This window comes from Eptatretus burgeri, chromosome 13 (assembly GCF_056783735.1).
Source record: "Eptatretus burgeri isolate ZD-2024b chromosome 13, Ebu_testis_v1, whole genome shotgun sequence".
Taxonomy (NCBI): domain Eukaryota; kingdom Metazoa; phylum Chordata; class Myxini; order Myxiniformes; family Myxinidae; genus Eptatretus; species Eptatretus burgeri.
This window is the reverse complement of record NC_140973.1, coordinates 76,227,297-76,244,857: the sequence shown is the minus strand read 5'-3', so window position 1 is coordinate 76,244,857 and position 17,561 is coordinate 76,227,297. Positions and strand designations below refer to the sequence as shown.

The 17,561-nt window shown below is 44.6% G+C and overlaps 1 protein-coding gene across 4 annotated transcripts in view; it reads right to left on the bottom strand.

The window, feature by feature from the left end:
• The window catches only part of APEH (acylaminoacyl-peptide hydrolase), a 48,024-nt gene extending 31,730 nt beyond the window's left edge, over positions 1-16,294 (bottom strand). Inside the window, exons 1-9 of one of the 4 annotated variants that reach the window (XM_085853169.1) lie at positions 16,185-16,294; positions 12,995-13,121; positions 8,559-8,685; positions 7,893-7,983; positions 7,603-7,678; positions 4,758-4,894; positions 4,254-4,391; positions 4,048-4,139; positions 3,777-3,817 (exon numbers count right to left, since the gene is read on the bottom strand). In XM_085853169.1, coding sequence (XP_085709295.1) covers positions 3,777-3,817; positions 4,048-4,139; positions 4,254-4,391; positions 4,758-4,894; positions 7,603-7,678; positions 7,893-7,983; positions 8,559-8,647 — 664 coding nt within the window. In that variant the 5' untranslated portion in view covers positions 8,648-8,685; positions 12,995-13,121; positions 16,185-16,294. Of the gene's footprint in view, positions 1-3,776; positions 3,818-4,047; positions 4,140-4,253; positions 4,392-4,757; positions 4,895-7,602; positions 7,679-7,892; positions 7,984-8,487; positions 8,686-12,994; positions 13,122-13,527; positions 13,708-15,707; positions 15,935-16,184 lie in introns of those variants that run through there. The other 3 variants (XM_085853167.1, XM_085853168.1, XM_085853170.1) reach the window with 3 other exon arrangements.
• Between the last annotated feature and the right edge of the window lie 1,267 nt (positions 16,295-17,561).

Sequence of the window (17,561 nt, the reverse complement as noted above, 5' to 3'; positions counted from 1 at the left end):
TTAGTTTGGACAAATGACCACTTTTATTTTTTTATCAGTCAGAACTGCTGCTAAGGTCAATTCCACAGTTTAAATTTTGAAATCCGGCTTAAGTTAAGAGATTCTGGAACTTATCGCATGGGCTGAAATGAAATAAAGCCATGAACACTGGCACCTCCGGGCGTTTATAAGTAACGACATGAATCCAGCAATTCGTAGGCATGATGATCAGGTATTCAGTTTTATCGTTAAGAAAGAAAACGTTTGATCGTTAAGAAACCGTCACGGCCTGTTCCAAGTAAAGTCAAAGCATTGTTGAGCAGGCCAAACAAAATGGCAAATCAAGACCCCCAGCAAGCTGACAGAGGGCTGACTCAGGGGCTGACCAAGTATGATCGCTTAAGGGATACTTAAATAAGTCCATTAATTATCTTCAAAAGGAGTGTTAAAAATTAACCCAATCATCAAATTTTGATGAATGCATTCCCTTGGAGATCCCTTAGTATGCATGCAAGGTTTGGGGGCCGCGAGGTTTCATCGTTTTGGAGTTATTGAGGAGACACACTGATGGACTGACTGACAAACGCTGAAATTTATGATTACAAATGTTTAATACGTGTATAAAATTTGCATAGTATGTGTATAGTCACGATTCATGTACACGTACAATCACAACCCTGCTTGTGTATGTATAATCACGATTCATGTTTGTGTGCGTATGTGTGTGCACGCATCGCCGCCACTGGTCGGCATCTCCACTCACAAGTCTCTAAGAACGAACCAAGTCTTCCCAAATCCCGAAGCATCCATCTTCTCCCCAGCAAGGAACGACGGCTCATGGAGCAAGCAGTCTCCTTACCTGTGCTAGGTTTCCCCCTCCATCCCAGAAGTGGCTGCAATGTCAATCCGCACGACCTCAGGTGTGACCTCCAGTCTTCCTTCATCGATGGGATGGAGTCGGCAAAACTCAAAAAGTCGCAAGGCGAGGCCGCATCCCAAACACATATCGAGCAGTGCAAGTCGAGCCGCCACTTGGCCTCACCAAAGCTTCCGAATTCAGTTCTCACATCCATCAAAGTTGGTGTGTCTGTGTGTGTCACCATTTTTCTCAGAGATGGCCAAATGGATCTTCAGCAAACTTTCAGAGGTTCATCAGTAAGTGCTGGTGGTGTTTTACACAAAATAAAAAATAAAAATAAAAATAAAGTTGGATTTTTATCTTGCCAAAACGAAGTTTTTGCAAGATATGTTAGTGAGCTTGTATGTTTTTTTGTTTATTTTTATTTTTTGTCTGTAATCACGTATCGATCACTCTGCAGAGCACAGTTATCATTGGAAATTTTTGTAACTTCGCATATTAGAGGCCTATAGAGGTCCCTTTCAGCGCATAAAATTTTCAAGGTCACTGTCGCAAATCAGGGGAGTCGACGAAACCCTTATTTTTTGAGTAATTTTGATCGGATCATCTTCAAACTTCATGGGAATATAGTTCATGGTCTGGCGCTCAGCTGATTAATTTTTGGTGGCGATCGGCCTTGACCTTCATGATTAGCGCTGGAGGTCGAAAGTTTTTCACCCCAAGGTCAAATTTTGAAATCTTGGATACCATAATCGAGTAATACCTCATATGAAAGTGCTTGATAAGTGCTTTCCAGATCTGTCAAAAGTTTGACGCTATGACGTCATGACAAAAAAAAAACGGATTTTTCATGAAAATTTTATTTCCTCAGTTCTCATCAAAATCTCTTGATATTTCATGTACAACGGTCCTGGAGAGATACCATTAACCGTACGAAAATATAAAGGTCAAGGTCAAATGTAAAGATCACTTTGAAGTCAATTATAGAGTTCGATGAAACCCTTCTTTTTGAGTAATTTTCATTGAATCATCTCCAAACTTTGTGGGAATGTAGTAAATGGCTTAGCGCTCAGTTTATTAGTGTTTGTTTGTGATCGACCTTGACCTTCAGGGTTTAGCGCCTGAGGTCGAACATATTTGACCCCAAAGTCAAATTTTCAAGTTTTAGGAACCATATCCTGCAGTACCTCAAATTGAAGTCCTCGATGAGTGTTTTCTAGATATATCAAGCTTTAGCCATAATGACGTCATTGGGTAACGTTATGAGGCAAACACGTATTGTTCATGGTCACTCTGTAAAACGATTATCATCAGAATCTCTCGTAGGCAGATATTCCTCAAGGAGTCGCTCCGAGTGGATAGCAGTTCTGTTCACCTCAGTGTGACCTTAAATAAGTCACTCATGTTCACATTTTGGCAAGATACTGGTCACCCTGGGGGTGACATTGGTTCTTTATTTTTTTTATTGCTCTGTACTACCCAAGCCCGAGTAACTACCTGAAAGGTATTGATATTAAATGATCCCCGACCCCATTCTGTCGTAGGTGTTAGGAAGCGTTTTAGGCCCTGACAGAATAACAGAAAAATAAAAATACCAACAGGATTAGAACAGTACTGGACAACACCGGGTACCCCCGCCTGCAGTAAATAAGGCAGGGTGTGTGTGTGTGTGTGCGTGCGTGTGAGTGTGAAGTATAGAAAAAAAAAACAGGGCAAGGCAGATCTCCACCAAATTTTGCATACACGCTGGTGGTAAGTAGTTTACTGACCCCTGATGCAGACAGGTGGGGATTATTAACCACGGCACAAAAATATATTTGCCCCACTCAAGAGGCACACACTTCATTGACGACACTCGAACAAGAACACCCACGTCACCACATGTCCAATCACCCACCTCATTCCAGACACAAGAAGACCTAAAAAAAAACAACTTACTCTAACACCTGTTCAAATGTGCCATCTCCACCTTTAACTACATCTTGGAAGAAAAAAAAACTCACAATCAAATCACCACAATTGCTTTTCAACAGCAGAACAACAATAAAATACTCAACAACCCACACTCCATGATCCACGCATCGAAACAAACCCTTCCCACGCCTCTCCAGAATGACATCAGCGAGACTTGTTCCAATTACGACCCCACACTTAAAAACCTAACAACACAAACTCGACCCAACTCAGGATGCATTATGCCGGCACCGTCACCATTAACTCGACGATATACACCACGTAATTACAACTTGCTCTCAACTCACACAACACAGACAACTATTTAACATTTTTCTTTACTCTATCTCCGGGGGAATCAGGTCAGAGTGGCTGGCTTCCTCATGGCCATGGCATCCAGAGAGAATGCCTGGGGCTACCAATGATGATGATGATGATTAACCTCGACCACTTCAAGGAAATCCAGACGGCGGCATTGTGCTGGGAAACTGCCTCCCAGTCATGTCAGGAGTTAACATCAGCAGTACAAGTTAAGGTCACAAAGAGCCACCTACAAATCTACATATTACATATGCACTGGCCAAGTGACAGGAGAGGGAGAGGAAGTGATGGGGCCTCGAATTGTAAAAATTAAGAAGGGGGAGAGGATAGAAGGGAGGAAGACGAGTTTAAAGGTGAGACGAGGTTAAGGGGAATCTATGATGAAGGGCAAATAACCCTCAAATGTATCACAGTTGGAACAATTCAAATCAGTACAAAAGCAAGAGAACAGTTCCTCAAAATACATAAATAAATAAAAACTTGTACATTATGCACAAAAAGCCTGATTTCCATCATGTCATGATGTACGTAAAAAAACAACAGTTGCTAGGGCAGCCTTCAAAACTCAAATTGCAACATTAATGTGACACAAAGCAAAAATACCACAAATCATGCCATCACAAACTCGGGGGCACAACAATGCACGGAATTTATCAATACTCACCACACGTTTCCGTTTCAAAGTTCAAAAAGAACAAATCGGACCTGCAAGAAAGGAAATGGAGAACAGACTCGAGTAAAAACAAACAAATAAATAAATGTGTGTGTATATATATATATATATATATATATATATATATATATATATATATATATATATATATATATATATATATATATATATATATATATATATATATACTGTATCTGCAGAAGTTTTCCCTGCTACCGAAAAGCCCGACTTTACCACCAAATACCCAAGTGGCTCAAAGTACCTGCGGTTTGAGCAGTACTTCAGACCTAATGGCCAGGGATCGCGATACCAGCCCACAAACAATACACCCTCATCTCCACGAGCCCAGAGGGCCTGTGGCAAAGGCAACACAATGGATAAGAGTGATCTGCTTCACAACACTTTTCATCAAGCCAGCACCCTCACCAGTCAATCTTGGGCTATTCTGCACCTTATCATCATGCTCACCTGTCCTGGGCAGACACCATGCGGGACTCTCTCCAGAACCTTCACAGCACAACTCTGGACGTCCAGGACACACAAAACCCCACTGATCTTCCCCACCAGTCCCTCTCCCCAATCTTGTTGAAACACAAACTTGTCACCCTGGCAAAAAGAGAGCAAGAGACAGAGAGATGGAAACACCATATTGTGCACAACTTAACTCGTTCATGTAAACAACAAATGTCAACCAATTCTGCAAAACCAACGAGCGAGGCACCACTCAGCTTGCACACAGCTCAGTTTTGTTATCACAGATTACTCAATCAAAATTGAAAAGTACTTCACTGCCGAGTCAAACACAACATGTGCACATGTTATACCTTCAAACAAAAGGAAAAATTGAGGCTCGTCAGTGCACTTAGCAAAATTTAGGTTCGATCTAAAATGTCAGGCTTCGATGAAATAACTCTGCTCTTGTTTACAGAGCACAAGCATGTGCGATCCGATGACTCGTGCCGGGATCGACACCTTGGGAGGGCATTCATCTCCATCGGTCCGAGAGGTCACAGCGGATCCAAAAAAAGATGGGGCTTTGGGGACACGCCTCTCAGCCACATAAAGCAGGTGTTTCTCAGAATGGGACCATGAAAGGCACCCAAAATGGTCTGGAGGAGAAAAACAAAAAAAGGTGGTCGACCATTTTTATTATTTAAAGGTCCATCGACTGACGGTTAAAATGAGATCCGCAAAAACGATTTAATAACCCACATATCCTCAAATCACCAAATGTCGACAGACATCAAGATGCTTAAATAAATAAAACAAACAGCTGAAAACACAAGAATGCAAAACAATGAAACAAAAGGAAAGACAAAAAAAAAAACCAATGTCACCCCCAGGGTGACCCGTATCTTGCCAAAAGGTGACCACGTGTGACTTCTTTAAGGTCACACTGAGGTGAACAGAGCTGCTATCCACCAGGAGCGACTCCTTGAGGAATTTCTGCCTACGAGAGATTCCGATGAGAATCGTTCTACAGAGTAACCATGAAAAATATGCGTTTGCCTCATAACGTCACCAAATGATGTCATAATGTCTCAAGCTTGACATATCCAGAAAGCACTCATCGAGGTGTTCAATTTGAGATGCTACACGATATGGTTCTTAAAACTTGAAAATTTGACCTTGGGGTCAAATATGTTTGACCTTAGGCGCTAACCATGAAGGTCAAGGCCATTCGCCACCAAACATTAATCAGCTGAGCGCCAGACCATGAACTATATTCCCATGAAGTTTGAAGACGATCCGATCAAAATTACTCAAAAAATAAGGGTTTCGTCGACTCCCCTGATTTGCGACAAAGTGACCTTGACCTTTGACCTTAACCTTCAAAATTTTGTGCACTGAAAGGGACCTCTATAGGCCTCTGATATGCGAAGTTACAAAAATTTACAATGACAACTGTGCTCTGCAGAATTTTTTATACGTGATTACAGACAAAAAAATAAAATAAAAAACATACAGGCTGACTAACATATCTTGCAAAACTTCGTTTTGGCAAGATAAAAAAAAACAAAAAAAAATGCAGGGCATGCAAGTAAGAAGGCAAAAGATAAGATAAGTTCAAAATATTCAGAAGAACAGTGGAGTCGGTGTTGTTATGTGGTGCTGACACTTGGACATTCACCAACAGACTGTGCTAAAGACGAGATGGCACATGCACAAGACTGTTTAGAAAAATCTTACATATCAGCTGGAAAGATCACATTCTTTATGATTACATCCACCACCCAAGCAACCCCACAGCCAGAAGTAACCAAGTCATTGCCGGGTCATCGTCAAGTCCTCGGCACTGGGATTGCGTTCCACAGCCAATCTTTGCCAGCATTAACATTTACAGACTTTCTCACATGTCAAGTTAAGCTATTGCCTCACATGTTCTGTCTCTCCTATCCACTGTCTCGGCTGCTGTGGACGCACAGACTAAAAAAGCAACTGCAGACATGCACCTCCTTCACTCTTCCTCTTCTGCATCACACTTGCACCTCATTTACACCTCCCACTCACGCACCATAGACACCCCTAATTTTCTTCCCTCCTCCCCCCCTAAGCGACTGGGAAGCGTAGGTCCATCGGTCGCGTCAGGTATTGAAAGAGGTCGTGAACACAACTGTCTCTCAATTTCTTTCTTGCTCGCCAATTTCCTTGGGTGTGTGTCTGATGACGCCTGTATTGTTTGCCCAAGATTGTACAATTTTTATAAGATTGTACAATTTTTATATCGGTTTAGCTCTGCCCTGTGTCTTCTCTTTTATTTGTATGCAACTGAATTTCTCTTTCCCCACCCCACAAATCCTTGCTTTCCCCTGCCGTACATATTGCCTGCAATAAAACCTTTCATTATTGCTCACGTACTTTTCCTCACCCTCGCTTTATAAATAAATTGCTTATGTTATAAATGTACCAAGCCCGTTCTGCCTTTTTAGCCGCGTTGCGTAGCGAACGCTGGCTCTAAGAGAGCTCCGCGTTGTTCTTCTTCTTCTGGTGAAGACAAAACCTTTCTGGGGGTGAAAATAGGGAGTGAAGCAGGCAGGGAGGATACATGGAGGTACCTGATGCCCTGAGGCATCTGATGCCCAAAAGGCACCCGATGGCCAGGGGCACCTGATGCCCTGGAGGAACCCGATGCCCTGGAGGCACAGGATGCCCTGAGGGCACTTGATGCCCTGGGGGTACCTGATGCCCTCGAGGCACTCGATGCCCTGGAAGCATCAGCAGTGCAAGTTAAGGTCACAAAGAGCCACCGAGCAAGGAGATTGACTGGTGGAAGATTCACATAGCAAGGAGATTGACTGGTGGAATGACGTGGCTCTTGGACACATTTGTCCTTGTTCTTCATTGGTCCAGCATGGTCCACACATTAGTTTAGCCAGGAAGGTCTGCCCACTCTTGGCTCTTGTTAGCAAGCGCACACTATCGCTCGGCAGTAATCTGGGTATGCGCTGAGGGCACGATACCCCCCCCCCTTTGTTTCGGCCATCTCCAGGTAAGGTATCACGTGAGGTAGTGTAACCCTGCCAGGATTGGCATGGCCAATCCCCGCGTTCATGGCTGCTTAGCAACCAGCCGGTGCATGGAGTTATCTGTGCCCAGCGGTCTCAAGACCCGAGTGCTTTGGGAATGACCCGAGTGCTTCCCCTCATTGCAAGTCTTGAATCCCAAGTCCCTAACAATACGAATATAAAAGACATGCAGGCAGGGAGGAGGAAATTAAAACACAGAGGTGGTGAAGGAGGAAGGGGGGGGGGGTGGAAATAACATCGGGAGAAAACAGCATGTGACATGAGCAGTACAACAAAGAATCCTGCCGTACCATCATCATACACCTTGCCATGTTTTTCGAGCCCCAGGAGATCCACACATGTCTCCTTGCAGCTCTGACTCCACACCTGCCCACCAAAATCGCAAGTTGCAAAGATTTCAAGTAGATCACAGCCCAGGAACCCCCTTGAAACGGCTTGCTATTCAGCACGTGGCGAACGGAACACACTAAAGCTAAAATAAAATTACCACTTTATAACTGGAACAAGACATCACCACAAAACCAAGATGGATAAAAACTTCCAGTCTCTACTTTAAATATTAAAACAAACAGTACTGTACCTCCAAAAAATTCTTATCATCTCCACCCTTGGTGGGAACTTTGCGCAAAATGGCAGTTTGGCTGCCAGAAGGGGACACCCGTCGCCATAACCTGCGGACAACATTGGACGACAATGATGATGATGATACAGGTACATGAGAACAAGTCAACGAATACCAGTTGCTGTGTAATCAAGTCATCCCCAGATAAACGAGTCTTAGCGACAAGTCCCAATGTTCTACATCCAAATGACAATATTTCAAAAGGATTTAAATTTAAAACAACAGATTTTTTCCAAAAAAAACATACAAATCCAGGTTTTATGGCAATACTCTGATATTTTATTGGGTGATTTCACCCACAAAACTATGGACCTGCCGCAGACCAGTGAGGTGCTGCCGCGACTTACGCACAAAGTTCCACGAGAGTTCATAGAATAGACCGCCATGTCCGACTCCCATTGATAAATAAGCGTTTATCACAACCAAGGAACCCGTAACCAGAACAGTGCAAACTGCCATCGGAACATCACCAATCATTGCAATCTGAAAGGTGATTACAACAGGTCACCAATCACCACAACGTTGTACTTTTCCATAACTCATGACATTTTACCGTAGGTTGAGCACGCAATGGCTGCACGAGCCCTTTAGGGTGCGCTCAAGCCAACGCCATTCCATGCTTACTGGCCATGGAGCTCTGTAGCTTCATCTCCACTGGTCGTTTCCATCTCCATTGCAGAATTACCATGCACCTGGTAATGTCGGCAAAACATCACCGACTCGCCCCGTTCAACATCACGCTGAGTCCATTCTGCAGGAAAAATAAAACTTACAAGTCATGGTCAAGCATGTGTGTGAGCAACATGCTCACTGCCTGCACCATCATACAAAAATACTGTAAATGTGAACATGATCGATGTTTAGTTGCGTCAAGAGAATACATACTAGTATACCAGTGTAAAAATGAAGTGGTGCATGTTGAAAGTGTTGGCTAAATGATATTTTGGAATTGCTGTTTCCACAAGTCTCACTTTAACATCATAATTCAAACAAATACACATATATATATATATATATATATATATATATATATATATATATATATATATATATATATATATATATATATATATATATATATCTTCTTCTTTCGGCTGCTCCCGTTAGGGGTCGCCACAGCGGATCATCCGTATGATCCGCATAGTGATTTGGCACATGTTTTACGCCGGATGCCCTTCCTGATGCAACCCTGGTCGCCTCTTACGACACAGGGATATGGTACACCTATTTTAACCGGGGTATACACCGGCCCAGTACACTGGTACTCACTTCGCTGACCTCGGAAGGATGACAGGCTGAGTCAACCCCCTGGTGTATTAATTCAGTGGCCCAACGGGGCTTGAACTCAGGACCTTTTGGATCCCAAGCCACTGCCCTAACCACTGCGCCAACACCAGGCTCATATATATATATATATATATATATATATATATATATATATATATATATATATATATATATATATATATATATATATATATATATGACCAGTTTTTTACAGCCATTTTTCCCTGCTGTGCAGGGGTTTGGCTTTTTTCTTGAGGCAATGTTTTATGGCCGGATGCCCTTCCTGACGCCAAACCTGGTCGCCTCTTACGACACACAGGGATATGGTACACCTATTCTAACCGGGGCATACACCAGGACCAGTACACTGGCACTCATTTCGCCGACCTCGGAAGGATGACAGGCTGAGTCAACCCCCTGGTGTTAATTCAGCAGCCAACGGGGCTTGAACTCAGGACCCTGGGATCCCAAGCCACCACCCTAACCACTAAGCCAACACCAGGCTATATATATATATATATATATATATATATATATATATATATATATATATATATATATATATATATATATATATATATACACGAGGTCCGTCTAAAAAGCAATGGGACTGAGCCTGCTGTGTGCTCCACTTACACAACTTGAATGAATGGGTTGCGTCACAGTCTTTCGCAACATATATATATATATATATATATATATATATATATATATATATATATATATATATATATATATATATATATATATATATATATATATATATATATATGATTGGTGATGGTTGACTGCACTCATTGTGTGATTTTTTACAGGTCGTGCTTTACACGTTGTCTAGTCTGAGTCATCGTGCTACGAGTCGTGAGCAGAGAGCCAATCTGAAGTTTCTTGCCAAGCTTGGCAAAACACCTTCTGAATCCTTCGCAATGCTGCAGCAAGTCTACGGAGAAGAAACGATGTCACATACAAGTGCATTTGAATGGCGCAAGAGGTTCAAAGAGGGATGGGAGGTTGAAGACTATCCATGGGCTGGAAGACTTTCAAGGAGCAGAACGGCGGACAACATCGAGCATGTGAAGCAGATGGTGCACGCAGATCATCGACTCATGGTGCGGATGATTGCTGAGGAACTTTCCATCAACAAGGACATAATCACTGAATCTGTCTGGATATGTCTGGAGCATAATCACTGAAAATATCGAAATGCGCAAGGTGTGCACAAAGATGGTCCCCAAGCTGTTGTCCGAGGACCAGAAACAGCAAAGAGTCACTGTCTGTCAAGAAATTAGAGCGCCTCGAGGACGATCCAGACCTGCTCGGGAAAGTCATAACTGGCGATGAATCGTGGATATTCGAATACGATCCTGAGACCAAATGGCAGAGTAGTCAGTGGAAAAGTTCGGCATCACCAAGACCAAAGAAAGCAAGGATGTCGAAGTCAAAGGTCAAGGTTATGGCTCATCGAGTTTTTTGACATCAAGGGCATCGTCCACTTCGAGTTTCTACTACAGCGTCAAACAGTGAATCAATACGTGTACAAGGAGATCCTCCGGCACCTCATGAGATCAGTGTGGGAAAAGAGGAGGGATCTGTGCAAGAACAATGCCTGGGTGCTCCACCATGACAACGCCCCTGCTCACAGTGCCCTGAGCATCCGACAGTTTCTGGCGGAGAGGAACGTGCCAACTCTGGAGCAACCCCCGTATACTTGGCCCCTTGTGATTTTTTCCTATTCCCCAAGCTCAAGGGGGTGATCAAGGGGACCCGATTTCCTGATGTGGTGGCCATCAAAAGGGTCGTGACTCCGAAAGATTCCAGAAGAAGCCTTCCGAGAGTGCATCTAAGCGTGGAAGAGAAGGATGGACAAGTGTGTGAGAATGAAGGGAACCTATTTTGAAGCGGCATGCTGCGATTTCAATATATTTTTTGGAATAAAATTTCTGTGAAGTTAGTCAGTCCCGTTACTTTTTAGACAGACCTCGTATCTATATGTGTGTGTGTGTATATATATATATATATATATATATATATATATATATATATATATATATATATATATATATATATATATATATATATATATATATATATCATTTGTGTTCTCAATATTTTTATAATAAAGGTTTGTTGAGGATTTGATGACAAAATCTCAAAAAAAAAATGTTTTAACTTACAGCATAGACAGACACACTGAAGCTCAATGGTGAATGAATAAAGAAGCACAGAAGCGATTATAAAACAGGCTGTCAGGATGTACCATTATATATCATTACCACTACAATTATCACTCTGCGGTTACCTAATCCTAAGAGGTGGACATTATGGGTGAGCTCAATTTGAGAAGAGTCAAAAAGATTCGTCTATTTCCAAATGGAGGGGTGAGTGGAGAGTGGAAGGCCAGTGAGGGGAAAGTGGAGAGGGCAGAGAAAGGAGGGGGAGTAGTGTGGAGAGAGGAGGGGCGAGGGATAGTGGTGGGGCGAGGGAGAGAGCGGTGGGGCGAGGGAGAAAGTGGTGGGGCGAGGGAGAGAGCGGTGGGGCGAGGGAGAGAGCGGTGGTTTGGAGAGCCATGTGTAGGTGAAGGACTCCAAAGTATTTTGTAATAATTTTCTTATTAAAACTTCAAAAGTTATCAAAAAGAGAAGTTAGCAAAGACGGAAGCCCTGAACACTTCTGTTTGTTTTCCCCAAGAAATAAAAAGTTTACAGGGAAGAAGTCCTCCATGTAATCAACTTTGCCATAGCAACTGCATTTCCAGAACTCTTCTCCGAAGCAAAAAAAAAAAAATTAAAAAAAAACCTCACGGTGTCACTCTGAATGCACAGCAGCTGCACTAATAAAGGCTATTTATACTTACTATGACTTTGCCCTTTCACATTTTCACATTGTACATTCAGTTATTAAATATTTTCTCCATATTCTCATAATAAAGGTTGTTGAAGATTTGATGACAAAAACTCAAATGACAGACAGTCGCACACAAATGCAAAACCCGGTCTTCCGCTGTGTGGGGGTGGACAGGCCAACAACAGAGTTTTATCATGCCAAGAGAGTCCATAAGAAATGAAGTGCACGCTAGGCTACAGCCCCCCACCCCACCCAAAGGCTAAAAAAAAACTAGGCCTTGGACAAAGCTGTTATGGATATTTGAAGGAGTGTCCCAGTAACCTCCACAGAGGAAAGTAAAGTCCAATGGCTCTCCTGCTCAGGGAATGTCCAAAATTAAATTACACAAAGGCTGCTGTGGATGAGAGTGCCAATGCTGCATGCTGAAAGGGGAGGCTCAACAGGCCAAGTAGTCCGCATTATGGTGGCTTATTTGCCGAGCAGCATGGGAGGTCAGTTTCCGGACATCAAGTCTCCAACATCAATGACATTACAATCGGAGTGCAGAATATCAACCTTGCATACTAGTCCCCTCAGTTGTTTTTCTATTGAATAGATGTCAGGTTCCCATATGACCACGAGTCCGATAGGTTGCCTCCTCGAGCAGGAGGATGGGCCGCTGTAAACGTTACGAGTCAAGATGCTCTCCGACCAGCACCTTACCGCTGATACAACCACAGCATCCACTCAAGAGTATTCCCCCCTGAAAGTAAGGCTCAAATGTTAATATTTTCATCATCCAATCACAACAACAATACGACAAGGATTAAAATTATTGCCATCAAAAACAACGACTTTGTCATTTCTCAGCCGAGTGTTTTTGGCTGAACATTTAAATTAAATATTCACACCGAGCATGCATTATGGAACTTCAATATCAAATCAATGACCTGTGTAGATGTTCCTCCAAGTCTTCTCTTTGCCCGTTTTCTGGTGTCTTACGTGGGCAGCACAAGGCACAGGAAAGCGTGCAATACGACGATACAAATCCGCCAGCTCATCCGCACTGCAGCATACCTGGCAGCACGCAGAGAGAGAAGCAAAATAATTTTAAAAAGTAAAAACTTTGAGATAAAATGTACAAATGGATAAATTTAATCACCACTTGTTTTGTTTGAGTCTTTTTATTTTCTGCTTTGTCAAGGGATGATGACGACGACGACGACGACGATGACGACACTAAAGTTACAAAACAAGGAGGTAATTGGATTTGGATTCAGGGGTCAGGATGTTTCCACACCACCACCACCACCACCACCACCACCACCACCACCACTATAAAGGGCCTAAAATTTCCCATCTTCTTGTGGAGTCCGTCAGAGAACGGCTTTGGCCATCTTTAATGGATTAGCTGGCCAGGCCTCACATTTGACTGAAGGAGAAAGAAATGAGTAATTTGATGAGAATGCGAGAGAAAACTCACCTACTGTTTGCAAAATATACTGTGGGGTCTTTAATGCTCACCAACAACTTCCCAGGGTTGTGCACATGCCCAATTATAAACCTTCCGACACATCAACGCTCAACTAAGTTAGTCGTATATTTTGCAAGTATTTCACCAAATCTCCAACTGGATACCAACATTCCCACTCACACTTACGACTTACCCCGGTTCCCACTCACTCAAGTAATCCCACCCATTCACTCAAGTCACCTTGTGCCCAATGTGCATACGCACGCATGCTTCACCCACTCCTCAAGCACTCATTCACCCCTACCCACACACACCCATCCCCACAAACTCACTCACTCACCCTCCCCACTCACACACATTCACTCACTCCACCCATCCTTGCATACTCACTCACTCACACACACTCACCCATCCCCACAAACTCACTCACTCACCCTCCACTCTCTCACACACTCACTCACTCACCCTCTCACCACTCACTCACCCTCACCACTCACTCACCCTCAACACTCACCCTCACCACTCACCCTCACCCCTCCGCTCACCACTCACCCTCACCACTCACCCTCCCCACTCACACACTCACTCACTCCACCCATCCTTGCATACTCACTCACTCACACACACTCACCCATCCCCACAAACTCACTCACTCACCCTCCCCACTCACACACACTCACTCACTCACCCTCCCCACTCACACACACTCACTCACTCTCCCCCCCCACTCACACACACTCACTCCCTCACCCTCCCCCCTCACACACACTCACTCACTCCACCCATCGTTGCATACTCACTCACACACACTCACCACTCCCCACAAACGGAAATCACCCAGTCCCAACTCACTCACTCACTCACTCCACCCATCTTTGTGTACTCACTCACTCGCTCACACACACTCACCCCTCCCCACCAACTCACTCACACACACACTCACTCACCCTCCCCACCAACTCACTCACTCACACACACTCACCCCTCCCCACGAACGGAAATCACCCAGTCCCCACTCACTCCACCCATCCTTGTGTACTCACTCACTCGCTCACACACACTCACCCCTCCCCACCCCCACACTCACACACACCCCTCCCCACCACTCCCCCCTCCCCACCAATTCACTCACACACACTCACTCACTCACCCCTCCCTACAAACTCACTCACTTAAATTCACACTCACCCCTCCCCACGCACAGAATCACCCCGTCCCCACTCACTCACTCCACCCATCCTTGTGTACTCACTCACTAACTCACAATCACTCACCCCTCCCCACCAACTCACTCACACACACCCCTGCCCAACACACACCCCTCCCCACCAATTCACTCACACACACTCACTCACTCACCCCTCCCTACAAACTCACTCACTTAAATTCACACTCACCCCTCCCCACGCACAGAATCACCCCGTCCCCACTCACTCACTCCACCCATCCTTGCGTACTCACTCACTCGCTCGCTCACACCCACCCCTCCCCACAAACTCACTCACTCACTCACCCCTCCCCACCCACCAACTCACACACACTCACTCACCCCTCCCCACCCACCAACTCACACACACTCACTCACCCCTCCCCACCCACCAACTCACACACACTCACTCACCCCTCCCCACCCACCAACTCACACACACTCACTCACCCCTCCCCACCCACCAACTCACACACACTCACTCACTCACAACTCCCCACCAACTCACTCACACTCACTCACTCACTCACTCACCCCTCCCCACCAACTCACTCACCCCTCTCCACCAACTCACCCTCACTCACCCCGTCCCCACTCACTCATTCCACCCATCCTTGCGTACTCACTCACACTGACCCACAAACTCACACACACACACACACACACACACACACACACACACACACACACACCTCCCTACAAACTCACTCACTCATACACACACACACACTACCTACAAACTCACCCCGACCCACAAACTCACTCACTCACTCACCCCTTCCTACAAACTCGCGCGCGCACACGCGCACACACACACACACACACACACACACACACACACACACACACACACACACACACACACACACACACACACACACACACACACACACACACACACACACCTCCCTACAAACTCCCTCACTCACTCACACACACACACTACCTACAAACTCACCCCTACCCACAAACTCACACTCACCCCGTCCGCCATCAGTTCGGAGGGCATAATCACGTGGTTCCACGTTTCTTCTCCACCGACACGATGTGAGAATGACGAGGTGAATCCGTGAGGTAAACGAAGGTTTTATCGATCAAACACTTTCTCTGTTCTCTCGTTAAACGGAAAAAACTCAGAATCCGACTTCCTCTTCTTCTTCTTTTTCTTCTTCTTCTTCTTCTTCTTCTTCTTCTTCTTCTTCTTCCTCGACCCGCGTTCTCATCACAATCATTTACACTTTGTTCCTTTCACCAAACACATTCCGCTCAGTAAACGATTTATCATCGCATTTATTTTTGTTTTTCCTTTTTTTCTTTTCACTATTGATAAACAAGTTGTAAGGGAGACGATAACACATCGTGCTGAAGGAAACAAAAAATAACTTACTTTAATGTTTGTTTAACCCATTTCATCGGAAATCTCAATCATTAAACCTTCCTTTCATCGGGTCATACTCGCCTTACTATTCCTTGGACATCATGATAGCACGGACGATGTGAGTAACCAAATGACGTCTGCTTATACACCGCTCCTGGCGATGCCCTCGGCCGAAACGCGGAGCGATGACCGATGTGCTTTCGGCTTTATCTTCAACGGCTCTGATATAATAAAACAATCTTAAAATACACAACATCAACTGCGATCCCTAGTTACCGTTAATTCAGGTTAACCAGGTGGAATATATAATTACACTGTTATTCATCAGTGAAGGATCGAAGGGAATGTTGGAGCGAAAAAAAAAATCATTAACTTTTTAAACATTCATCATAATTTACCACAAAGTTACATTAAAAGTTTGCAAAGTTCAGTAAAGCGGCGTCTTTTATCACGTGTACAGGTATGTCTAAAATGTTGGGTTTACCACACTACCAGTACCAGAACCAGAACCAGTACCAGAACCAGTACCAGAACCAGTACCAGTACCAATACCAGTACCAATACCAGTACCAGTACCAGTACCAATACCAGTACCAGAACCAGTACCAGTACCAATACCAGTACCAATACCAGTACCAGAACCAGTACCAGTACCAATACCATTACCAGAACCAGTACCAGTACCAAAAGCAGTACCAATACCAGAACCAGTACCAAGACCAGTACCAATACCAGAACCAGTACCAGTACCAAAACCAGTACCAATACCAGAACCAGTACCAGTACCAAACCAGTACCAAAACCAGTACCAAAACCAGTACCAGTACCAGAACCAGTCAGGTCAGGTATGGGAGCATGTGCCAGAACAGCGCGTCGCTGCGTCCACTTTCCGCCGGTACTCCAGGGGCCTCCGTCTGGCCATCCCCCAGGCAGATGCCAGGCCCATCCCCATCTCCTTGAGATGATGGTCAACCTGCTGCAACCATGAGGCACGTGGTCGGCCCACTGGCCTCCTCCACTCATGAGACTCCCTCGCTGAGAGAATCTGGTGAGCAGGATCAGAGTCAGGAAAACGAGCCACATGTCCATACAGCCGCAACTGACGCTCACGGACTATGCAGGTAACAAATCTCATCCGAGTCTCTCTCAGCAACCGCTCGTTGGACACAAAATCCGACCAGCGATAGCCAAGGATTCTCCGAAGAGACCTGGTACCAAAGGAATTAAGTCTCTGTCTCAGATCCTTGGTCAGAGTCCAAGTCTAGCATCCATAGAGCAAGACTGGAAGTACCAAGGACCTGAAGACTCGGACTTTCGTCCTCCCTCACAGGGACCGGCAGCGCCACACCCCATGATCCAGTGAATCCATGACTACCTAGGCCCGACCCAGACGTCTATTGACCTCTGACTCGCAGCCAGCAGAGACATGAATATCACTGCCAAGGTAAGTGAATCTCT